General features: G+C 44.6%; 1 protein-coding gene across 1 annotated transcript in view; it reads left to right on the top strand.

The window, feature by feature from the left end:
- The first annotated feature begins 679 nt into the window (after nt 1-679).
- Mypn (myopalladin) overlaps nt 680-26,678 on the top strand; it is an 82,086-nt gene continuing 56,087 nt past the window's right edge. The window contains exons 1-2 of the mRNA XM_087898185.1: nt 680-924; nt 11,740-12,639. Of these exons, the coding sequence (XP_087754311.1) occupies nt 11,741-12,639 (899 nt within the window). The 5' untranslated portion in view covers nt 680-924; nt 11,740. The remainder of the gene's footprint in view (nt 925-11,739; nt 12,640-26,678) is intronic.

Below are 26,678 nucleotides of genomic sequence, written 5' to 3'. Positions count from 1 at the left end.
AATGGAGTTTTCCTCTATTTATTTATTTTTTTGTCTGTGCTTTGGAATTAGCTCCCTGTGGACAGTTTTAAAAAGCTCTTTGCTTCAAGTTGTCAGTTTCTGCTTTGTATTTCCTTTCTGTAGACAGGTTTCTCAGTGTCTTAGCAGTTAAATGGAAGACAGGTTTCTATTGACTAAAATTAAAGATACTGGGCCAATGGGATGGCTTAGAGGCGAAGGTGCTTCTGACAAACTTGATAATCTCCATTTGATCCCCACATCCCATAAGGTGGAAGAAGCCAGCAAGCTCCTGAAGCCAGCCCTTCATCTCCACAGATACACGGTGGTGCCCGTGCACCCCCCACCACCTGCACCACACACACAAACTCATCAAGATAAACATACCTATTTTTTAAAATCAATAACGGCAAAAATGACAAATTCTGATGAGCCTTTAAAGTAATGCCATTTTCTTTGACAGGTGGAGTGTGATATAGCTCATATACTATTCAAAATGTCAATCAATAAACATGTTGGGCTTCCAGCTGTAAATGAAATTCTGTAGGTAGAAAAATAACACTGATCCAGGCTCCCGTAGGTGCTGTCCCGCAATGGAATCCCTTTGCTCAGTTTTCTCCTGTCCAATCAGGTGGAATGTTTCACAGGCACATGGTTTATACAGCTCAAAATAACTTGGGACCCGTGAGCTGACAAATGCTCTTGGCCGCGGTGGTGACAGGTTGCCCAGCTTCTAACTGCCATCTTCAACGACACTAAGGTTAACTCGGAGTGCTCTATGGACGGCTACTTTCTCTTCCCAAGGGCGTGAAGAATCTCCTCTTTCTCCCGTGTTTTCACCCAAAACTTCTCCTTGGATAATTGTCGTCTTGGAAGAAGTGAGCCTGAGTTGGACATCCTCATCTGGGTCACCTAAAAAAGAGCAAGGTAATATCCAGATTTAAGTTCAGAAAGTGTGTTCCGGCAGTGGGTTGCTGACAATGGGGAAAGGGACATTTCAGAGAAGTAATTACTGCTCCTTAGAGCGAAGCCTAGGAGAACTTTCTAATTATGTCTGATGAGACACACAATTAAATGGAAAATAAGATTTTCTATTCCAAAGCTTTTGGACCGGGATGAGACTCACGGAGATGTATCCCGTTTGAGTCCCTGTTTGGGTTCTAAGGAAAAATACTTCAAGAGCGGAAGTGGTGGCAAATATTACTGACATTTTCTGCATATGCACCGGTTATACTAATGTGGTCGACATAGAGAATATGTGTGCAATGCCTGTTTCCCTCTTAAAGGAATCGAATCTGAAATAGTTTGACTCCATGGTTGAAGACTTTCATTTAAAACTTTTTTTTATCCTGTAAAAGGATCTGCTTGCTATATTTAGTGTTGGGAGATCTGCTCCCTGGATTAATGCACACAACAGCTGCAGAAAGCCCTGCTCAAGAGACACCGCTCTCTCTCTTTCTTTCTCTCTCTCCTTTCTCTCTCTCCTCTCTTTTTACCTCTCTCTCTCTCTCTCTCTCTCTCTCTCTCTCTCGCTCGCTCGCTCTCACTCTCGCTCTCTCCCTCCCTCTAACCCTTTCTCTCTCTCCAGCTGCATCAGATACTTGACGGTCACTGGCAAATGTTTGGCCCGGTACACTGTACTCTTAGCTCTTAGCAGTAATTAGAGGCATAGCTTGAATATTTTTAAAACTATCCAAGCAAAGAGAAAAGGCAGATGACTCGGTGTTTCCAGTCGAAAGGGGTGCGTGACGTGAAGAGATGGCATCCCCTTATCCACAGATCTTCGTGTGCGCACTAGAGTTGCTCTCATCACGCCATTTGCGAGAGACGAAACTGCTAGTCTAGATTTTTCTCTCTCTCAAATCGTTAAGGTAATTTTATCATTTTCACATTAGTAATAATTTAGTAATGAGAAAATGAATTGTATAGGCTATGTGTTATTCCTTTGGGTCTGATCCCTTTAAGAGCTAACCACGCCCACTCCCAGCCACTTCTGACGTCGCCGCCATCTTAACTCTCTCTCTTTGGTCTTTCTCTCTCAGCATGTGCACACGTGTTTCTCTCTGTCTCTATGTTTTTATGTCTTTATGTTTGTCTATCTCTGTCTCTCTGTTTCTTTTTAAGTAATAAATGTTTACCCTTATGTTTATTTACTGTGTCCTGTGAGCCTTTTATCCGCTGTACCTGCTCGCCTGACTCGCCCAGCCACATGGCACTGCCACCCTGAAGATCTTGCAGGGACCCACAGCCATCCTTGTCGAACTAGCGGCTGCTCTGCGATCCTGCCAGGGGACATACCCGCTTTTTTAAAGAACAATACTATGAATGAACTTTTGTCATAACTTTACAGTTTCTCCTTAGTGATACTCTCAGATTCACTTAAAAATCTAAAGTGTTTTTCTAGGAAGTCAAGAATGCCTATATGTATAGATACTATCTCTGACATTCTGTTGGACAACAAGCAAAATCTTTAAAATCAAGGCCACCGCAGGAAATCTGAGACACAGGGGGAGTACACTCTCAGAACTTGAGCGAATGAGTGGACTCTGAAACAACTGGACACTAGACGATTCTGGAATGTCGTCTGTGTCCCCACTGATACTGTGTGGTTAAGGAAACTTACACTTCTGTGAGGGAGGCACCAACTCGTTCACACGTCTATAATTTGCTGCAGAGGCTCCTCACATGCTCTTCTTACAGCAAGCAGCCACCACACACACCCACGGGGATGGAGAGATGGTGTGACGGGTAAGGCACACACTGCCAAGTGTCTGACCTGAGGTCCCTCCGCAAGACCCGCATCACGGAAGGAGGGAACAGACTCTCGAAGGTTCTCTTCTGACTTCCACACTATGCGGTGGCACACACACACAATATGGCAATAATAGTGTTGTTAAAAGGTAGCCACTCAGAGATACAGTTTATGAACGCAATAGGGGATTATCATGCAGGTCAGTTTTGGAATTCATGGAAATAGTTTTTACAAAAGAAGTTTTGAAAAGAAACGGCCTAGAAAGATTTTTTTTTTAAAGAAAAAACAGCCTTTTTAGATGAAAAGCTAATGAAGCACTACAGGCATGCTTTTGTGAGTTTCTACCATTGTCTACAGAACATTTTAAAACATTTCTAGAGTGTCACACATGTCCTTCAAGGGAACAACCTCCCTGTATGTATGTGTGTCACATGCATGCCTGGGACCCTCAGAGATCAGAAGACAGCAATGGAGCCCCTGGAACTGAAGCACTGGCAGGGGGGGGGGGGTTGAACCTCTCTGGGTCCATGGCAAGAGCAACAAATGCTCTTCTTTTCTCTCCCTCTCCCTCTCCCTCTCCCTCTCCCTCTGTCTCTCTCTCTCTCTCTCTCTCTCTCTCTCTCTCTCTCTCTCACACACACACACACACACACACACACACACACACACACACACACGCTGTACATGCTAAGTAGATGCTATCCCATGGAACTACTCCAACCTGCAAACATCTTTCTAGTCCTAGATCCCATCCATTAGCCTTTCGACAGGCCCTGGGATTTCTGGTCATCCATTGTCTGCTGTGTCTCAGACTCAGTAGTGACTGGGCTCTGGCGCCAGTTTCTCCTACACTAGTCTCTTACAGGCTCTCTCACATTGGTCCCCTTCTGTGTATAAAACTGCTATGTTGTATAGCCATTCTCCCTTTCTTGAGCATCAGTGAAATCTTTCCTTCCTACTTCCTGGCCTCTGTCAGTTTATGGGAACAATGAGAGAATGGCCTGCTCGCCTTTGCCGTGTTTTCTCAAAGTGCTTTCACCAGCAGACTCTGGCCTTCGGGAGGGGTCTAATTAAGAGACCCTCCCTCACTAATTCTCCTTGTGTGGGCTCAGCTTTGCCTCAATTCCAACACACACGTTTTCATCTTTAAACAAACAAAACAGACAAACAACTTTTTAAAACCTAGGATCTTTCTGTGTAGCCCAGGCTGGTCTCAAACTCACAACCCTGCTCCCTCAGCCTTCTAGGTGCTGGGATTACATGTGTGTGCCTCTGGCTTCACCCGCAATGTATTCTCTTCCTGGGTGTTGTCTGGATTTGTCTGTGTCTACTGTTTTTCTTCCTCCAGACAAGAAGCTCTTCAAGAGAATGAGCCGTATTATTTCTGGACTTTGGCACGTTCCCGTATCTCGTCTCCACATTTATCTACACTAATGCATTAAATGACCGACGCCATTTGCGTTACAGATAGACTAGAAGGGAGACAAAGGGCAAGATGATCAGTGCGGGATCAAGGGATAGGTATTGAAGTGGTGTGCAAAGTGCATCTCACTGGCAGTCCAGTGATTCATAAAGGTTCCCCAAGCAAGGGTACCTCCCAAAGGACTCGCTTCTGCTGGGGAATTCTGGGAAATTCTATCTGTAATCTCAGCACTCAGAAAGCTGAGGCAGGAGCATTGAGGGAGGCTAGTCTGAGCTACATAGGGAAATTCTGTCTTAAGGGGGGAAAAGTGGGGCCAGTGAAATAGTTCTATAGCAAACGTGTCTACTGCCAAGCCCAGCGACCTAAGTTCAGTGCCTGAGGCCTACGTGGTGGAAGGAGAGTAACAGCTCCCACAGGTTGTTCTCTGATGTCCACGGATAAACAATGGTACACAAGAGTATGCTGTCATGTTTCTCTCTCTCTCTCTCTCTCTGTCTCTCTCTCTCACACACACACACATTCTCTCTCTAAATGAATAAAAGGTAATTTTTTTTAAAGAACAGTTTAAACAGTTACTCAGGAGGTAGAGGCAGGAGGATCAGAATCTCAAGATCATTCTCAACTACAAATTGAGTTTGAGAATAGCGTTGTCTGCAAGAGAACCTGTCAGAAAGACGCAAACAAAGCCCCCAAGAGAACACTGTCTCATCGTTTGCCTAATGAAAATTCTAGGCCTAGTAATTACATATCGGCAGAAAATAGTTATCTTAAATGTGTACATTGCTCTATTTTTAAAGCGCTTTCGAGACAAACCTAGGAAGTAAGCAGGGGGATGTTTTGTGTGTGTGTGTGTGTGTGTGTGTGTCTGCAGTTGAAGGTAAGTAGCTTAAACTTTTCCCATTCCAGCATTCTTCGTCAATAACTATTAAATATTAGCCTGGTTTTTTTTTGTATCAATCTAGAAACTAGATTTGGATTTTATGGGTTTGCTTTGTTTCTGTGGTGGTTTTATGAATGTGTTCCCCACACTGCAGTGAACGTACAGCCGTATTTAAAGAGCTGTGTGTAAAAGATATTTCCCATTTTACAGTTTTATTAAGGTTAATTGACAAAAGCGGTGCTTGTTGATGGTAGTAACATAGTGTTTTGTCATATATATGTATTGTACAGTGATTAAGTCAAGCTAATAATTACATACTTACATTTTGGCCTACACTGTCGTATTGGCTATAGTCACCATGCTGCACAGAGAATCTCAATTAAATATGTAATGATACTTGACATGTTTAGCAAGTGCAAGGCTCTATGTTCAGTCCCTAGCACCAAAAAGACCAATTATTAATATTTCATAACCAGAAAAATTCTAGCACTTACGTTTAAATTTGAGTCATTTGCTATTGGGCTTTGCCAGTTCTCCAGGTGATACCACAGCTTGTTGTGTTCCGTAGTGCTGGAGAGCCCACCCTGAACCTCCTGGATAGGAGACAGAGGCTCTGCCACTGAACCAAGGCCCCAGAGTGCCAATTTAAATGTAAATGAAAGATGGCTTTGTAGTGTGTGATCTTTCCAACAACAGGGACATTTTAGAGCCTGAAGAACATAGCACTGAGTTATAATGAGTCAAGAAATATGCCCCACGGGCTGGGGATAGAGCTTAATAATAGACGCTTGCCCAGTGTGCTGGAGGTCCTGGGTTCAAGCCCAAGCAGAGGGAGGAAGCAAGCAGAGCAGCAGAAACCTTTAATCCCAGCACTTAAGAGGCAGATGGGTCTTTATGAGTTTGAGTCCATCCTGGTCTGCATAGTGAATTCTGGGTCAGCTAGGACTACACAGTGAGGCCTTGTGCCGAGAGACAGAGAGGGAGAGAGGGTTCACTAAAGGTATTAGTATCAAGTTTTGTTTTTTATGAAGCAAAGAAGTTCCCAGGGCAGATTCTCCTCAGGAAAAGTCGTAGGAAAAAGAAAAGACAAAAAAATCCCACTAAGTAAGTTCTCTGTGTGGCCACTGACCTAGGACCATGGCCAGGTCTATCCAGATAACGGATGGGGCTGCTTCATTTCCAGCCTGGTCCAGTTCACAGATACCATAACGTCTTCTCAGAAGCAACTATTCATCTTATTTTGAAGGTGGCATAAAACTACATTTCAATTTACAAGAGAAAAAAAAAATGAGAATACGGACAAATGTCCCAGAACACTCCAGATGAAATGTCTAAGAGAACCCTTAGACATTTCCATTCCTCTGATTCTGCCATCCACCCAGTTGCTCAGGTCATAAATACTCTGGCCTTTCTCTCATCTCTCATTCTCATCCTATGAGCAAATCGTTGGCCTCTGCTTTCAAAAGGGATCTCAAGTCCAACTATTGCTCACCACCTCCTGCTGCTATCGCTCACTGGCCCACACCCCCCCCTGCATCACCCATCACAACTGATTCCTATTCATCTTCTCCCTTCATAAGGTAAAAAAATTTGAAGCCTTTTCCATGGTCTGCAAGGCCTAATATGATCTTACCTTTTACCCTTTCCTTCCTTCCTTCCTTCCTTCCTTCTTTCCTTCCTTCTTTCCCTCCCTTCCTCCTCCTCTTCCTCCTTTTCCTCCTCCTCTTCTTCTTCTTCTCCTCCCCCTCCTCCTTCAATCCCCCTCCTCCTCGTCCTCCTCTTCCTCCTCCTTCTCCTTCTCTTCCTCCTCTTCCTCCTCCTCCTCCTCATTATTATTATTATTAGAGACGGGGTGTTACTCTATAGTTCAGGCTGTCCTGGAGCTCACTGCATAGTCCAGGCTGGAACCCATGGCGCTGTGCCTGTTTCAGCCTTCCAAATGCTGGGATCACAGGCCTGAGCCACCACATGTACGCTGTGGCCTTGTACTTTCCCAGCCTTGTGTCTTCCATTCTTCTTTTTTTGTTTCCTGGGTACATAGGGCTTGTTCCAATGCCACAAATGTGTTTTCTTTCTGACCTTGACATTCCTTCCTAGGTAAAGAATATTTTCCTCAGGTGGTCAGATTACTGATGTCTCCATCACAGGTTATCTTGGCCTTCCCAGTAACTCACCCTTCTTGCCTACCCTCCCCACTTTACAGTTGGCCACCACACCACAGTTGGCCTACAGTATTTTTGTTTATAACATTGGTATCAATCACCCCCCCCTCCCCCAGGAAATCAGCTCCATAAAAACGCAAGCTTTGTCCTTTATTGGCCACTGAATTCTCAATCCCTAGAATGGCACCTGACATATAGGAGATGCTCAACTAATACTTATTAGAGGACGTGGCAGGGTTGTAGCCAGTGGTAGAACGTTTGCCCAAAGTGCACAAAGCCTTTTTTCATTTTTTCTGTATCAGTTAGTTTTTCTTTTGACTATGCATCTTCTTTTGTCATTTTATCTCTTCAACCTAACCCTGCAATTAAAAAAAAAATAACAAACAGAGCTGTTGGGAAGTTCTGGCGAACAAAGCAATTAGCAGGTATTTGTTGACAACCTTCTGCTCTCTGTCTGTGGAGAGAATATAGAACAGTGTAGAAGAGACAATTGAAAAAAGACAAATTCAGTAGATTTCATTAAGAGCTGTGTTGGACGATAAGAACATGAGGTTTTCAGGCATATTGGAGAGAGGGTGGTGATGTCTTGCCTAAGAGTTGCAAACTATGCAGAATTTAGTCTAAAGAGAGGAAGGAGATGTGAGAACAGTGAGCAGGCCAATCGAAAAGAATATTTACAGTGTTCTGAAGTGAGGGCAGCTCATTCATGAGCTTAGATCTCAGCAGAATACAGACATACATTACAGACATCCACCCAGCCTGGGTGAGGACAAGGCTAGGGGCCAGTGCACGGTCCACGTCCTTCCCAGGAAGTTATTTCGCTAATGCTCCTATTGCTCCATCTCGAAACGGGGCCACGCGCGGTCATGGCAGTTATGAGTCAAGAGTAACGACCCTCTGTTGGTTGTTTAAAAAATGCCTTACGCCAAGACCATTTAATCATCACTGCAGCCCAGAGATGGCCACTGTTGCCTTCCCTGTCTCACAGCTTGAGACGAAGGCTTCCAGAAGTTAGGGTTTCTCAACTTAAGATGGCCAGGAAGCCACAGATGTTGAGTACCAAGCATCAACATCTTGGGGCATAAACCATTAAACTACTACCGATATCCTATGTTTTGAATACTTGGAAGCCTTATTATTGGAATGGTTTTCAGAACCATAAACATAAAAACAAGCGCACATATCTTAGTTGGCTTCTTAAAAAAAAAAACCTTATATAGAAATCAGTGACTAGTCTCTTCTTCCACTTCCACCCTAATGTGAATTTTCTGAAATGTCTTCAACATCAATCATCAATGTCTGTGCCATGTTTTAGAAAGGAAAAGAAATGTCTTTAAAAATAATGATAGCCGGGCAGTGGTGGTGCATGCCTTTAATCCCAGCACTCGGGAGGCAGAGGCAGGTGGATCTCTGTGAGTTCGAGGTCAGCCTGGTCTACAAGAGCTAGTTCCAGGACAGGCTCCAAAAGCTACAGAGAAACTCTGTCTCGAAAAAACTAAAACAAACAAACAAACAAACAAATAAATAAATAAATGATATCAGTTGCATCCTCATAAGCACAGGTCATGTGTGAAGGGCTTTGCCTTCTTGACTTTGTTCTTCTTGACTCTCAGAGAGAGAGAGAGACAGAGAGAGACAGAGAGAGACAGAGAGAGAGAGAGAGAGAGAGAGAGAGAGAGAGAGAGAGAGAGAGAGAGATTACGTGGAGATAAGGGAAGCGCACTCAAAGTCACAGCGAAGTCTCAGTCACATTCCTGCTAAGAGAGGAAGTTGTAATTTGAACTCAGATCTCCCTAATTCGAAGGCCAATGCTCATTTCTGTGTTGACTCCAGATCTAAGTCAGTGCAAACACACAGAGCTAATGACAAAGTTACATTACGACGTTGTCACAAGCAATAACACCCCTCAAACAGAAAGGCTCCCACTGTCTAAGCAGTGTTAGCTTTCACCCTCGCACTTCAGCATATTCAGAAACTCAAGCAGAGCTAAAGAAGTCATGGATAACAAATGGGTAATTACAAGAACTGATTAATGAATTATTGGTGATAATCAGGATATTAAATAAGCTTTCAAATAGCATTTTGAGCCTTATTTCCTGCATCTGTTCTTCCACAGAGTTCATGCACAAATGAAAATTTTCAACTAACATTTTAGCTTTGCTTTCATGGGCTATCTTGCATATTATCATTCTACAAAATTTAAAACTATTCTAGTAAGTGAACATATCATAATTTGCTTAACTAAATCTTACTGAAAATAGCTTCAGTTTTCATATTAGCACCTGTATCATAACGACCATCTTTCTAGACTAAGGTAATGGTTTCATCCAACACCCACGAATTTTAAATTCATCACCTTTGAAGACACAACAGACTTCACTGAAGTAACTCCAGTCGGAACCATCCCAGGCTCTGGCAAGAGCACGCAAAGCCATTCACTGCATGCGATCTTTCCAGCCCTCTCTAACTGCCCTCTCAAGGTGACTGCCTACTTTGCCAGTTGAGAGGTTAGTTTGGGATAACACTGTGAAAGTCTGGGAGCCAGGGGAGTTCCTAGGAAGCCTTCAGTGTGATGTAAGTGAGGGACTACTGCGCCAGGCAGAAGAGAGGGACGGACTGAAATAGGCTTTGTCGTGAATCTTAGGGTATTATTTACACCCTCATCTTTCCAGGACAAGGCCAGTACCTAGTAGCAAAGAGTGGCAAGTAGTCTTCATTCAGTCGTCACGTCTGAGGGTGGGTGGAGCTAATGGGTGGGATGCTAAGTAAGTCAAGGTCAATGGGAAGGTTGTAGCATCTGTTCAGGATGGGAGAGAATTAAGAGACAAGTTTGCTAGCCCTCTCTCTAGGCAGTGGCTGAATCAATACATGGGTGACATCACCAGTACAAATCACACTGTACTATTTTCTTTCTTTCTTTTTCTATTTTTTTCTAGATTTTTAAAATTTTATCCATGTGAGTGCTTTGCCTGCATGTATGTCTGTACCCACACATATGTTTAGTACCTCCATGTGAGTGCTGGGAATCAAATCCATGTCCTTTGAAAGAACAAGTACTCTCTTAACCAATGAGCCTCATGTATTTCCTAAAGGTTTTAAAAGTATTCATTTTCAAGAGGTGATATATTCATATATTCATAATTTACAAACTAAGACTGGCACTCAGGTATGTTAAGTTCCCTGCCAAGCATTATATTCTGCTACCTCTCATGTCTTCTCTTAACTAGCGCTAATTTAAGACACTCTTAAAAACCTAGACTTGGGGCTGGAGAGAGGGCTCAGCCGTTAAGAGCACACTGCTCTTGCAGACGGCGTAGTTTTATTCTCAGTGCCCACACTGGGAGCTGCTGCCTTTGGCCTTCTTCAGTAATGGCACTTGTGGACAGACTCTACACAGACATACAAATGATTTTTTTTATTTTAAATCTAAAAAGACAAATCCCCACAGCATAGACTCAACAAGAAGGCCAGATTATCCTAGCTTTCAAGAGCAGACTGAGCCCAGCAGCAACACTAGCTTTAAACAGCTTGTCTCTAGTCAAACAACACAAACATCGTTTCTTTTCATGAGCCATAGATACCAAGACTACATTTTCAGCAATTAAATGGGACAATGTTGTCAGCTTCTTTTATTTTTCTGTAATCCTATTATCCTCAAGTTAGCAAAATTGGCAAGAACGAGGAAAGGATGCAGAACAGATCTGCACACCATCACCACGAAGACCACTGCAACTGTTAGCAAAATCAGGCTCAGATAGGTCGACGAGATGGCTCGGTGGGGAAAGGTGTTTGCAGTCAAGCCCAAGTGTGCTTCCTGGGCCTACATGGTGGAAGAAGGACCCTCCATGGCACATGTAGGCCTACACAGCAATAAATAAATGAATAAATGAATAGATAAATAGATAAATAAATGTGATTTTATAAATTAGGCTTAGAATTTTCTTTCTTCACATTTTTGGTAAGCATTCTACCTCTGAGTTTCATCTCCAGCCCCGACACTGTATAAAATTGCTATGGTTCTCTCATAGCTCATACAATTGAATTTAATGTAAAGAAAGTATTGAAATAGAAATCCCCAGGCATTTTTGTTTGTTTGTTTCATTGTTTGTTTTGGATTTATGAGACAGGGTCTCTCTAACATAGCCCTGGTTGTCCTGGAACTGATTACGAAAACCAGGCTGGCCCAGAACTCATAGAAATCCACCCGCCTCTTCCTTCCTAGTGCTGGGATTAAATAAGGCATGCACCACCACCACCCAGCAGAATTTTACTTTTAATTTCAGGGAGACTTCATTGGGTTTCACTTCCTTTTACAATGAGGCGGCATTGTTAAGTCTTACTTTTGTGGACATGTCAACATTAGGTGATTTAAGCATTTCTTACATAATTTAAGTCTGTGCTATAGTGAATACAGCCTTGTTATTCCGTGGCAGTGGTCGGAATTTTTTATTTATTTATGTATTTATTTATTTATTTACTTACTTATTTATTTATTTATTTTGCTATGCCCATTACTTTGTTACAGCATGCAGGACGACAGCATAGAAGCATCTACTTCCATCTCTCAGCTTCTCAGAGAAAGCTATCTGGCTGAAACCAGACATCGCGGGGACAACGAGCGGAGTCGAGCGGAGCCTTCCTCCAACCCTTTCCACTTCAGCAGTCCTTCGGGGGCTGCCGAAGGAGGAGGGCAAGAGGACCTTCCGGATCTGTCGGCCTTCCTAAGCCAAGAAGAGCTGGATGAGAGTGTCAATCTGGCGAGGCTGGCCATCAACCACGACCCTCTGGAGAGAGTGGATGAAGCTCAAGCTAGGAAACGTCTGTCTTCTGACAAGACGAAGCTTTCGCCCAAACCAAGCTTCGAACCTGCCTTCTGCCAAGACAGCCCTCGAGGTCCTGGCAGCTCTAAAGACAGTCCCCCGGAGACAAAGAGGCCACAGTACAGTTCTGAAAGCCAGTCTAAGAAAGTCTTCCTAAACAAGGCCGCCGACTTCATCGAAGAGCTGTCCTCCATTTTCAAGGCTCACAGCTCCAAGAGGATCAGACCTCGAACCTGCAAAAACCACAAGAGCAAACCGGAATCTCAAAACAAAGTCCTTCAGGAAAACAGCCCCGCTTTCTCAGATCTGACAGAGAGGCGGGAAAGAGCATCGGTACCCATCCCTATCCCTGCAGACAGCAGGGACAACGAGCTGAACCACGCGATAGAACAGCGGGAAGCTAAGAGGCGGGAGGCTGAGTTGGCTGCGGGTGAGGCTGCTGCTGGAGACAGCACCCCGGGGTCTTCACCTTCGTCCCTGTACTACGAAGAACCTCTGGGGCAGCCTCCCCGCTTCACACAAAAGTTACGGAGCCGAGAAGTTCCCGAAGGAAGCCGAGTCCAGTTGGATTGCATAGTGGTAGGAATTCCACCGCCCCAAGTAAGGTAAAAACAGCCAGAGAGAGGCGTTTGACAATGCTCTCCGTCTACCATGATTGTTGTTCCAGAAAACCCCACACTTCCTTTGAGACATGGAGCTAGGATGAAAGGCAGGAGCCTAACGTTGGCTCTGTAAGTAACTCAGATTGTTCTAGGGCTAAGGCTGTAGCTTAGTGCAGGGAGAATATTTGTCCAGGATGTGTGAGGGCCTGAGTTCTACTTCTCACCCCAAGATTGCAAAAATAAAATAAAATAAAATAAAATTCTTGGGCTGGTAGAGTGCTCATCTAGTTAGCATGCCAGAAGTCCTGGATTCCCTCAGCACCACAGAGAACCAAATATACAGGCATGAGCTTGAACTCCAGCACTCTGGAGGGAAAGGCCAGAGGATCAGTTGTCCCAGGCCATCTTTGACTACTATAGCGTTCAAGACTGTCTGGTCTACATAAGACACTCTCTCAGTTTTTTTCTTCTAAAAGCTGTATATTTTTAAGATTTAAAAAAACAAAACAAAACATATGTATATGTATATATGTGTGGATGCTGATGGAAGCCAGGTTGGAGTTCTAGGCCAATCTCAGTCGTACAGTGAGTTTAGGGCCAGTTTGGACCACTTGTGACCGTGTCTCAGAAAATTAAAAGCAAACAGGGAGGCAAGTAATAATATAATGGCTGATAGCTTTTGAGATAGAATAACATGGCGGGTAAGGTCAGTTTTTAAAAATTCATTCTATGTATATAAAACACTGTTCTCCCTAATTCCCGAGTCTTTCCCTAGTATAATTAATGAATATAGGAATGTTTATGGCATGCGCGCGCACACGTGTGTGTGTGTGTGTGTGTGTGTGTGTGTATGCGTGTGTGTGTGTGTGTGTGTGTGTGTGTGTATGCGTGTGTGCGCATAGTTGGTCCTGAGTTTCTGGGAGCTCTCTGCCCTCACCTCCCATCTCTCTAATGGGACACTGGAAGAGCAGACGGATACCACCACACCTGGCTTTCACATGGCTTCTGGGTATCTCAGATTTTATTCTGATGCTTGTAAGTCAAGTGCTTTACCCCCTGCACCGTCTTCCCGGCCCTAAAGACACCCCTGCTGTGCCCACCACAGTTAGCTATTCTGGGAGGTCTCCAGGCAGAAGCCTCAGGGCCGGCCTGCAGATGCTGTTTCTAATTTGATGTCCTAATGCTATTCTATACTTTTAAGTTTTCCCTTCTATGTTTGTGGTCCCACAGAACCTGGAACCAGCCTTAGTTTCCCAGGTGATATTTGCCACCTCTCTTATTACCATATGGTAACGTGAATGGCGCCGCTAAGCTAAATACCTTGTTTTTGTGGAGATTTGCCAGTATTCAGAGTCCTTGAAGAGTTTCTATGCTTCGTTAATCCCCTAATCACTGCTAGAATATGATATTGTTACTACATGACCTTTGTTTTCTGTAAGGCAACAGTATTTCATCTTTTTCTTTCATAATATTCATACTGTAAAGCAATCATATTAATATGAATAATTGTATTTTATATGTACATACTAATGGAAGGTATTCTGACCCAAAGACGTATTCATATATCAAATTTTGCTTTCAAGGGTAACCTAAAGCATATCCAATATTATCTTCACAGTGATGTAGACCGTTTACTATCAGGTTACCCCAACTGACCTTCAAACAGGGTTTGGATGGTTTTGAGTCTGGAGCATCAAGCGTCGCTTCTGACCTCTGCTAGTCACTCAGGAACGTTGAGTGAACCCCTGAATAAAGAGTGGGCGGGGAAGGCTTCACTTTCAGGGACATTCTCCTAGCTAATTACCGGAGAAGCCCCTCGGAGTGTGCAGGGCATTGAGAACCCTGAGGAGAAGGTGCAGAGTGAAGCTGACTCCTGGTGTTGTTCCCTGCACTTGGTGTGAGCAGTTAATACTGGTTCTCGTCGTCTGAGAGAGTATAAGGCAGAGGACACCATCTGAGTGTTAAAAACAAACAAACAAGCAAAACCAGAAATGCAGGAGATTCACCTTACGTTTAAACCATGAGTTAGACAATTGGCCAAAGATACCAGAAAGAGTGGGAATGGTGGTGTCCGATCGTCTCCTTTAAATGTGACTGATGACACTGCCCGGGACTCTGGTCAGCAAGCTTGTGAAGTGTCATTCTAGTGACGTGACACATGCCGCTCCATGGCTTCTGGTCAGCCTAAGTAAGCTGATGAGCCCTTAGAGTACAGCACACACACATTTTTGGGCGGTCCAGTCCAACTCGCTGGTTTCTGGGCACAGACTGATTTTTTTTTAAGGAAAAAAAAAAAGCCAAATCACTCAAGGAGACATTCTTCCCATTCCTCCCTGGTGACAGTCTCAGCTATAAGAACCAATACAGTGTACCACCCCAAAAACTCAATCAGGATTATAAAGTACCCCTTCCCGCATCAACGTAATCCAATAGCCACCCAAAACTGGCAGCCAGGCAGAAGTTTACAATTCTATATATTTCCAAGCTTGAGAGGTGGCTCAGTGGATTAAAATGAAAATATGAGGACTGGAGTTCAGATCTCCAGAACCCACACATGTGCAAGGTTCCCAGGTGTTAGCCAGACCAGACGGAACGGCTGAGCTCCAGGTTCAGAAGAGACCTTGCCTCGGTAAATAATGTGGACAGCAGTGGAGGGAGACATCTGGTGTGGCTTCAACCTTCTGACCCCGTGCATGAATAGGAACTCACACACTCGTACACACATGCTCACACACAAAACATGTATACACACACAAAGTCAAAGTCACGTATGTGGCTTCTATGAAGCAATACTAATTTTACCTGGGAAGAATTTCTCTACCGATAGAGTTCATGTCTCTACCAACAATTGTTCTGAGGTCAGGAAACCTAATAGGAGCTCATAATACTTGTTTCTACAGGAACTTGTTCTGAATTTTCAGACTAAAATTGTATGAAGAAAATTGCAGTTTTCCTGGCTGGCTATCAGCCACCACGGTTTTCCTTAGAAAGCAATATTTGTTCAGTTTTTAATTTGCTCGGCACCATTGTCAAGGCCCACATACAAATGATAAGTGCGTACCTATGCCTTCCAGGAGGTTCATATCCAATTAAAGAAGTCTTCCTAATTTCTGTAGTAATAGCCTGTATGTTCTCAGGCTGAGAAATAGGACAGTCGAAGGCTGTGGAGACAGAGAAGCATTCTACTTGAACTTTGAAGACCAAACAGCCGCTAGTTAGAAATGGACTCATTTGTTATTCAACAAACACCTGTTGAATCACTAAAGTTGTTCCCCAGGAGTTCAAAGCAGTGAGCTGTTGCAGGTTAGCGACCTTGTTTTAAAACCACATCTAAACCATTCTGAGAGGGCAACTCATAATCTAGCAGAGAAATCAGACGTGTAATCAGAACGCGGCAGCATCGTATAATAAGGGGTATACAAAGAGTAGGGCTGGGGACGCCTGAGTTTGGTCCCCCAGCCCCACGTAAAACCAGACGTGGTGGACACAGGCCTGTAATTAGCACTTGGAAGGTAGAGGCAGGAGGGTCAGAAGTTTAAGGTCATCCTAGGCTACACAGCAAGCTTGAGGCTAGGCTAGGCTCCATGAGACCCTGCCTGCCTTAAAAAAAAGAAAGAAAGAAGGAAAGAAAGAAGAAAGAAAGAAAGAAAGAAAGAAGGAAGGAAGGAAGGAAGGAAGGAAGGAAGGAAAGAAAGAAAGAAAGAAAGAAAGAAAGAAAGAAAGAAAGAAAGAAAGAAAGAAAGAAGGAAATATAGGATGCAGTCGCAGCTCAAAGGAGACATTGCTATTCCCGGAGTGCAGGATAAAGCAAGCCTGGACCCTGGAGTAGGGGTAGAAAAATCAAGTGCTCTCAAGGAATCACAAGTCCTTGTCTGGTGGAACACAGAGGGCAGAGGCTCCACGGAAGAGGTGGTTGGAAAGGATGAGTCCTGTCCCACCACGGAGGCCTGTGTACAGATGCAGGCGCTGTAATATTTTCATGGAGAGGGAGGAGCCTGACCTAACCAGAAAGGAGAACAGAGTCAGGTGATCTTGAAGCGCCTGGAAAGCAAAGTCCAGAAGAGACTGTAAACCGTCTAAGGTTGTGTGAGCCAGGTGAAAGGGGACGTTTCCGGAGGAAGCTGCTGGAAGGCTGGGTGGAGTGCTGAGGCTTCTGGTGAAGTCATGGATGGTGTCCCAGGCATCAGATACTCCAGGGGGCGGGGTGCATGCCAGGAGATGGAGGAGGGATGACAGAGACCAGTGTTTGGAGGAGGCTGGACTCTATGACCGACTAGACAGGAGGGAGGATTTCAGAAACTATTCCTTTTGAAAAGGCTGGGTGATGTGCTGGGGAGGCAGCGAGTGATCCTTGGGGCTCCCTGGTGGATAGAAGGATGCTTATGCTCCAGTGAGTGGCTCTATACCCGTGCGGCACTGATAGGACTCAGGGAGGGTGAAAAGAAGACAACAAGTGTGTGGGGGGGGATATGGCAGGGAAGGTGGTCTGGAAAGGATGGTAAAGGAATTGGGAGGCCTTCTCTGACCAAAACACGTTGTATGATGGTCTGGAAAGAGCACAGTCCTCAGTCAGAAACGCAAGCAGAGTCAGGAGTGGTGGAGGCAGGAAGATGCAGAATTCAAGGTCATCCTTAGCTACACGTGAATTGAAGACAACCCAAGACTCTGTCTCAAAGGAGTTAGAACATCTGAAGAGTTAGCTGAACACTGGGAAAAGTCTGCCTTAGCATTCCTGTGCCTTATGTAGAGCTAAGTAGATCTAGCCTGAAAGGACAGAGGGAGTGTTTGCGTTTCCCTCATGTTTACCAAGGGACTGGTCACACAGGGACAGTGAAGAGCAGCTTCTGACTCGATTCAGTGCTAGAATGGAAAATAGTCTCTTCAATAGACTTCAATAGTTTACTTCAATAGAAAAAAAGAATTTTCTCAAACACACACACACACACACACACACACACACACTGCCTCTCTCTCTGCCTTTATCTCTCTCTCTCTCTCTCTCTCTCTCTCTCTCTCACACACACACACACACACACACACATTTTAAAGATAAAAATTAATATGGTCAGTCTTAAAGAGCTGAACAAGGAACACCTAAAGCCTGCTGACCTATAGGGTTTTCCTTGCAATACATCATCACAGTTGAGCTGGGGATGGTAGAGTGCTTGTCTAACGTGTGTGAGGCCCCGAGTTCAATCCAGAGCCTAGCATAAGCCAGGCATGGGGGCTGCAGACCTGTAATCCTAGAATTTAGGAGGCAGAGATGAGAAGGATCAAATGCTCAGGCTGCCCTGGAACTCATTGTTTTGACCAGAATGCTAAGACTTTATCTCAAAAAAAAAAAAAAAAGGAAAATAATGAGTCATTTCATCTTGAAAATAGGAGTATCATGGTCAGGAAGAAGATGAAGTGAGCTGGGCAACTGTCCCCGGGCTCCTCTGTGTAACTGGTATTTTACCCATGTTCATGCAACTCCAGCTTAGCGGGTTGAAAACACATTTGTGCTCGTATTCTGGGTTTCCAAGTTAATTATGTTGAGATCTCTGAATAGAAGCGAGATCCTATCTCACTGAACTTAGCAATTCTCGACAGCCTGTTAAAGCTTCATTTTGGGACTTAGCAAATGAAATCTACGGGTATGGTAGCTACAAACGAGTCTGCAGGAATTCACAGCAAATGGCTCTGTGTCCTGACACCATACTCTGCTCGGGAATGTACAGAGTCGGCTGGGTCACTCTGGGTTTGCTCATACACAAACTGCTTTTCTCTTTTTTTCTTTTTTGGTTTTTCGAGACAAAGTTTCTCTGAGTAACAGCCCTGGCTGTCCTGGAACCAGTTTTATAGACCAGGCTGACCTCGAACTCACAGAGATCCGTCTGCCTCTGCCTCCCAAGCGCTGGGATTAAAGGTGTGCGCCACCACTGCTAGGCAAGGAAGGAAGGATATCTTAAATAATACAGAAGCAATTCATATTTTGTCACTTCAGGACTTCTTTAACCTTTTGGGAAATGCACATTTACTCATTCATCCATTTATGTGTCTTGTGCCTACGGTTAAATCAAGCAAGACTCACAAATCTCCACCTTCAGAAAGCTAAGAGCCTAGAAGGGATCAGATCATTAAAAACTATAAATGATACATAATTTTAATAGTGGTGAATTTTATAAAGGAGAGAACACAGAGTAGGGGACAAGCCTAATGATCGGTTGGGGATATTGAGCTGACGCCTAAAGAATGACTAGGAGTTAACCCAAGTAGAGTGTGAGGAAAAGTGTTGTCGGGTGAGGAAACAGAAAATGCAAAGCCCTTGAGTCGAACAGTAAGGCTGAGGCAGAGATGGTCTTGAAGTAAGCAGAGAGGGTGGCTTCAGATAGCTTCCACAGAACACAGAGTTGCTCTCTGGACCAGTAGTATGAGTGTCACCTGGGACCTAAACAGATAGGCAACTTCATAGGCTACATCCAGCAGCCCCCTGGCCGAGTCAGGGCCTGAAGATGAGGCCAGACGCTGAATTTTAACAAGCTGCTGGTAACTTGTTGATAACTGACAACCCTCAGCAATGCGTGTGTCTCTACTTTGTCTATAGTTGAAGAAAAAAAAAGTTAGGGGCCAGCAAGATGGCTTGGCAGGTGAGGGCGCTTGCCACTAAGGATGACAACCCGAATCTGATCCGCAGAACCCACACGGTGGAGGGAGAGAGCTAACTCGGCAGTTTATCTTCCAACCTCCACATGCACAGTATGGCACGCACCCCCCCACCATCACCACATACACATAATGTATAAATATTAACTTTTTAAAAATTAAGCATCTAGTAAGTCTGTTGTGTAAAAATTTTGGATGAATGGAACGAGAATGTCCATATTCTTTTGCTGAGTGACTTTGCTTCCATAAGTATACACGGCTCTATGCGCTCACTTTCATTGCTGTGTAGGGTATTACCACGTGGCTAGACCGCTGTATTGCCCACGTACATCTGAGTTGTACGCATTTACCCACATGAGTGATGGTGTGCACGTTCACTGTATCCCGGTGAGTGAGTCTTACCTGTTACGTTAACGTGGGCAGGGATGGGATTGTAGGCAGTACATGTGTAACTTCAGCTTCATAATAGTGGCACGTCATTTTCCCGAGAAATTGTTCTGATCTATGATCTCACCAACATAACGTAAGGATTTTGGCTATTCTGCATGGCCGCTAATATCGACATTACCAGTTTAATCCTTATAACAGGCATGAAGTGGGGCCTCCTGCTCGTCATTCATAGTTTCTTTGGTGTATGCGTGTGCCACGTGTGAATATGGAGTTTGGAGGGTGACTTGCAGGAGCCAGTTCTCTCCTTCCACCATGCGGGTTCCCAGGATAGAACTCAGGCACCAGACATGGCAGCAAGTACTTTTACCCTGTAGCTATCTTGTGGGCCCTAGATGTTCTTATTTTTCTATTGAATTGCTTAGTTTTCTCTTTTTTTCTTTCTTTCTTTCTTTCTTTCTTTCTTCCTTTCTTCCTTCCTTCCTTCCTTCCTTCCTTCCTTCCTTCCTTTCTTTCTTTCTTTCTTTCTTTCTTTCTTTCTTTCTTTCTTTCTTTTGAGACAGGGTTCCTCTGAGTAACAGTCCTGGTTGGCCTCGAACTCACTAAGACCCACCTGCCTCTGCCTCCCAGGTGATAGGATTAAAGGCATGCACTACCACCGCCCGGCCAGTCCTTTCTTTTTGTAAGATTTTTAAAATAGTCTGGACATTAGCTGTACTTGGGGGAGCAGGATTGTCATCCCAACTACTTGGGAGGGTGAAGGATCCTGAGTTCAAGATCCGCCTGAGCTATACTGCCATTCCAGGTAAGCCTGGGCTATTTAGTTAAACCCTGTCTCAGAAAAGAGGGCCTTAATGTCAAAAACATAGAATGTCAAAAACGTGGTATATTTTCCCATTCCCTTAGGTATCCTTTAATAAATCTGTTTGGTTTGATTTGGGTTTTAGATTGTTTTGGAAACAGACTTTTGCAGTTCCCACAGGCCAGGAGCTCCCAGTCTGGCCTTCTCCTGTGCTCCTCCCCCAGGGCTGGCCTTCTGCTATCTGGGGTCCTGGGATTACAGGACCGAGTGTGTTACTGGGAATGGAATCTAAGCCGCATGTAACGCACTCACTCACTCCACAGAGCTGCCTCTCCGGCCCATGTAGTTATCTCGGCAAAGGTTTAAAATCATTCCTGTGGGTCTTACCAGATCTTAGGTTACCCTTATTCAGAGGTATTTCTTTTAATGAAACTATAAATGGTATCATTTTAAAAAATGGCATGCTGTGTTTGTCATGTGTAGAAATACCGTTGACTTTCACAAAACGTTCTCACTGGGGAAACTCCCCTTGTTCCACAATTGCTGAATGGATGCATGAATTTAGCTATGGTTTTGTTCACATAGTCTTTCTTTCTGCCTCTGTCCTGTCGTTCCTTGCTTTCCTGTTGACCAGCATGGTGACTTTATGTAGAAATCCCATTTAGAAGACAGATGCCAGGTTTTGTGAGTCTTGGTGTGTGTATATAAACAAACTGAAGCATTTCCTCCTTCAGATAATAGTGCAACCTCCTGAATATGCGGTATTAAGGCCTTGGAAGGATCCCATGGAAACCTAAAGTCCACTGACATATTAGACAACATGGACCCTGACTGACAGGAAACATCATATCCAAATCATAGAAAAGATGGCCTAGGTACTAGAATCTCTTCTGGGCATTCTCCAGACACAGAGGGGAAAGACCCAAAAACTAGAATTGGACCCTGGTAGTCAGCGCGATTAACCTGGGAATGACATTCAGAGTATCTGTGTGGGTCAGGGCTTCCCACTCTCTGCCTGGGCTGAGCACCAAGCACAGCTCTGAATACAGGAGCCAAAGCAGCTAGTGTGCTCTGGAGGGGCCCGGGCAGTGGCCCAGATAGCTAACAATAGCCAGGAGGATTGAGGCACTTCTGGTACACAGTGTCTGCCTATCTCAAATCTCAACTGCCTCTCGCCAGCGATCACCATTGTCTCCTGTAATCAGAGCTGAGTCCTGAGCAGGCCAGGGTTTCAAAGAGCTCAGGCAAATCAAGTTAGAGGCAGCACCCCGCCCCCATACACACACACACACACACACTGGGGAGCAAACAGAAGAGTTCATTTTAGAAGATGTAGCCTAGCAGGGTCCAGGGACGGCTCATATGGTGAAATGGTTGTTGCATAAACCTGAGGGCTTGAGTTTGGCTCCTCAACGCAACAACCTAGGCGTGGCAGTGAGCTGTGGTCCCAGTGCTGGGAAGGTGAGACAAGGTGACCTTTGTCATCTGTGCGTAGCAGTGCGTAGCAGTGCGTAGCACAGCACGCAGGCTAGCCAGCCAGACCACCCAAAACAAATCTGTGAGCTTCAGGCCAATGGGAAACCCTATCCTGAATAAATAAATAAACATGTAGGTAATCCCAAAGTTACAGAGAAACCCTGACATGTAGGGAGAGAGTAACTGAGGAAGACTCTCAATATTTTATCTTTGTCTTCCACCTATGCAAACATATAAGCACACATATACCCTCTCCTCAGCCCCCCTCCCCCAACATAGCAGACAAAACGAAGGACTAAATTACATTTTAAAACACGTAACACAGAGGCTGGGCAGCGGTGGTGGCGCACGCCTTTAATCCCCGCACTTGGGAGGCAGAGGCAGGCGGATCTCAGTGAGTTCGAGGTCAGCCTGGTCTACAGAGCAAGTTCCAGGACAGCCAGGACTGTTACACAGAGAAACCCTGTCTCGAAAAAGCAAAAAACCAAACAAAAAACCAACCAAACAACAACAACAAGTAACACAGAAAGATTTCAGCACACCAAATTGATAGCAACAAAGCCTGAAAATCCATCTGTTCATTCAATAACAATTCAAGGCACTCACTGTGTGTCAGGAAACGCTTCGGGGACACGAGAGTCCTTTAAGGAAAGGACTGAAATACTGGATTCAGTGAAGGAGAGCAGCTAATAAGCCATAAACTTTAAGAAATAAGCAAATTGTGTAGCAATTTAGACATAAAGGCAATGGGTTGAAGGAAAGAAAGTTTTGGGCAAATTAAAGTTTTGGGCAAATGTGCCCTGACCAAAGTAACTTAGTCTTTAAAACATATTATCTTTTCATAAAACATATGAAATTCAGCTGGTAGAGTGTTTCCCTGGCTTGGATCCCCAACAGTAGATAAACTCAGGAGATGCAGGCAGGAGGGTCGGAAGCTCAGTATCATCCTCAGCTCTGTAGGGAGTTAAGAGGCCAACTTGAGATTTAGAAAACCTCTCTCAATAACAAATACTGGGGCCAGCTGTGGTGAGGTTCATCGTAATCACAGCATTTGGTGGGAGGAGACGGAGAACTGAGAATTGCGAATCCAAGGTCCTCCCAGGCTCGGGAATTACTTTCCTCGCCTCTCTTCAATCTCCTTTGTGCTATGTAAATTTAGCTAAGTGAGAAGGGCGGGGCTCAGTGTCTTCATATGAGACACCTGCTTATTTGGGCTTCTCTTGAGTCACCAACTCCCACCTGGAAGAATTCTCTCAGGAGAATTCATACTTTTTTTTTTTTTTTTTTGAGACAGTATTTCTCTCTGTAGCCCTGGCTGTCCGGGAACTCACTATGTAGATCAGGCTGGCCTCGAACTCAGAGCTGGCCTCGCACTCAGAGCTCAGGGCTGACTGTCTCTGCCCCTTGAGCACTGGGATTAAAGCTGCACACCCACACACCCAGTTAACTCACACATTTTAAATAACCTTAAAGCCTGGTCTGTCCTCCCACAGACACACCGCTTGCCAAGAGTAGAAGCCCTATAGTCAGTGGGTAAGGGAGATTTAACCTGTAAATTTAGGAGTAAACAGTAAACATTGGAAACACCAAGTTAGGTCACAAAATCGAGCACAAAGGCTGGGAAGACGGGTTAGTGAGCAAGGTACTTGCCGTGCCAACATGAGAACCCGAGTTCATCCTCCAGAACGTACATAAAGATGCCAAGTTTGGCAGGGCACCTTTGTAATCCCAGCGCTGAGACAATGGGGAGACACAGTATTCCGAAGACTCACTGATCAGCTAGTCTGGCCTAATTGATGAACTCCGGGCCTATGTGAAAGCCTGTCTCAAAGGAGGTGGATGACATTCCCATGGGTGATACCCAAGGCTTGTCCTCCGACTTTCACACATGTGCATGCACGCACACTCATATGCACTTATACGGGTTTTGGTTTTGGTTTTCTTCGAGACAGGATTTCTCTGTAGTTTTTGAAACGTGTCCTGGAACTCGCTCTGTAGACCAGGCTGGCCTCGAACTCACAGAGATCTGCCTGTCTCTGCCTCCCGAGTGCTGGCCTTGCAGGTATGCATCACCACCGCCCAGCTACACACGTCCAGTTTCAAAGGGAGAACATAAGCTGTTTTACGATAAACATAGCTTCTAGTCCTTGATAGCTCTTGTGGCTTTCACATCCCATTAAGGAAAGAGGTGTTAGACACATAAATCTCCAAATAAATATGTAATGATGGAGCCTCTGTAGGTTCTTGGGAGGAAAAGGAGCAGACTAACAAAATAATAGAAGGTGAGATGGGGACTTTGGAAGGACTGGGGCGAGGTTAAAAGAGGACTCTGAGCAATCGCTCCTTAACAAGCGCTATTACTGGTGAGTCAGAACGGCACACTCAAATTATACTTAGAACTTGTTAACGTGCTAAGATGACAAGTCACAATATTTACCCAAGCCATGCTTTAGCTGCACTAGTAATCTGGTAGATGGTACTCGGTCGGTAATGATAGGCGAGAGAGAGAGAGAGAGAGAGAGAGAGAGAGAGAGAGAGAGAGAGGACTAGTTAAATATGGAAAGCATATTTCTTGAATGTCTTTCTTCCTGGCTTGATAGCTGGCCAGATCAGCAGGCTTGGCAGGTGACTCCATTATGTAGAGGGAGGTTTGGATCTGCCCTGTTTCCCCAACCCAGTGACTCATTTCTTCTGAGTCATGAATCACGCTGGGCATCTCCTGCCATTCTGTGAGTGTCCTAAGGATTGGCCTTCTGGAAACCCGGAGTCAGGGAGAGCGTCTCTACGAAAGCATTTGCTGACCTAAGTAGCTCCGAGTCTCTCTCCCACCCTCAGACATCTTCAGTGTGGCTGCGGAGGTTATCAGCCTTTCCGAAGGCAGCCTGAGCACTCTGGTTTCTGAGTGGATCTCAGTGTTCAAGTTGAACATAAAGGGACTGGTCTTTGGCCCTGGTGGAGGCCACCCTGGCTGAGTAAGAGTGACAAATACTTCTGACAAAGGGCTCAGGCATTCGAATCCACCCCTGTTAGCTCCCTCTGGCTATTGAATTAGACATGACTCCACTCTCCTTTGGTAAGGAGGAGAAATCTTACCTAAAGGATTGGACAATCTTACATTGTTTATATAGAGGAAGGCATTTATTTATTTTAAAACAACTGCTTATATTTGTTTTAGAAAAAAAAAGCTGTGATGCATTGCTTAAAAATTCAAATGCAGACACTAGAGAGATAGTTAAGCAGCTCAGAGCACTATAACTCTTCTAGAAGACCCAGGCTAAATTTCCAACACTCACTTAGCAGCTGACAACCCTCTGTAACTCCCCTTTCAGGGGATCCATCACCCTCCATGAGTACCAGGCACTCTCATGGTATGCAGACACACATGCAACCAAAACACCAATCCACATAAAATTTAAACATGAAAATTGAAATACTGGTCTAGGTGTGGTGGCAAACCCCTTGATGCCTGTGCTCCAGAGGCAGAGGCAGAGGCAGAGGCAGATGGTTGTCTTTGAGTCTGAGGCCAGCTTGTTTACAAATTGAGTTCCACGCTAACCAGGGTCATACAGTGACAAATTACCTCCAAAACCGATATGCAAATATTCTAGCTAAGACTGCTTTCAACTCTCCTTCCTGTTTCCTGTTTATTCCCCTCTAAGTTTCTCACAGGGGACCAGTGCTTCTCAATCTGATTGTTCTTAGTTGCCCTTTATAATCTTAAAGACCACTGAGGTCCAAAAGAAGGGGTTTCATTGTCTCCTCCCCCTCCTTCCTCCTCTTTTCCTCCTCCCCTTCCTCTCCCCCTCCCTCTCCCCTTCCTGTGCAGGAATTGAGCTTGGGTTAACAAACATGCTAAACAAGCACTCTGTCACCCAGCCATGGTCTCCAGCCTGGAAATATTGTTTGCATGAGTTATAATTACATCTCATGTTAGAAATTAAAACTACAGAATGTTTCAAATATTCATTTTAAAAATAACAATAATAAATATGTCCCTCCAAATAATTTAATGAAGAATAACTGTCTTCCAAATCAAAAACGTTAGGCTAGTAGAGTGGCATGACTTTAGTTTGTGTTTGTATGCTACGTATGCATAATACATATGTATGTATGTGGTGTGTGCTGGTGCACACGTGTGTGAAAGCATGCGTGTGGAGGCCAAAGGTTGATACTTGCTCTTTTCCTCACTCGATTCTCTTATTTTCTGAGACAGAATCTCTCACTGAACCTGGAGCTCACAGATTTAGCTAGACTGGCTGGCTGGTGAGCTCCAGGGTTTCACCTACCTCTACTTCCCCAGTACCAGGATTGCGGGCGTGGTGTTGGGGATCTAAACTCAGGTCCTCGTGTTTGCACAACAGACTCTTTCACAACCAAGCCATCGACCCAGCCCTGTTGCACATGTTTTCACAACCGTCTTTGGTATCTAGCGTAAAGGAAGACGCTGACTCTCGGCTGACGTCACCGAATCTCCTATTGATAGGGAGCTGGAGGCAAGGGTTTCGCAGACTTTTCAGGCAAAGGTTAGCCACAGTGGGAAACCTGAACCCTACCAAAGAACTTTTGTCCTCCACTGTGTTAAAACCCAATGAGCCGTTTTGAACTCCTCAGGGACAGTATCTTCTATCTGTCCTTTGGAAAATGAATACAGATCTCCAAAAAGTAACATATTTCACATCTGGTATTAAAAAGAGCAGAATTCATTTGTTAAATCGTTGATTTCATGAAAAAT

The sequence above is a fragment of the Myodes glareolus genome, chromosome 18 (assembly GCF_982192425.1).
Source record: "Myodes glareolus chromosome 18, mMyoGla1.1, whole genome shotgun sequence".
Lineage (NCBI taxonomy): Eukaryota > Metazoa > Chordata > Mammalia > Rodentia > Cricetidae > Myodes > Myodes glareolus.
This window is presented reverse-complemented; position numbering and strand designations above follow the sequence as displayed.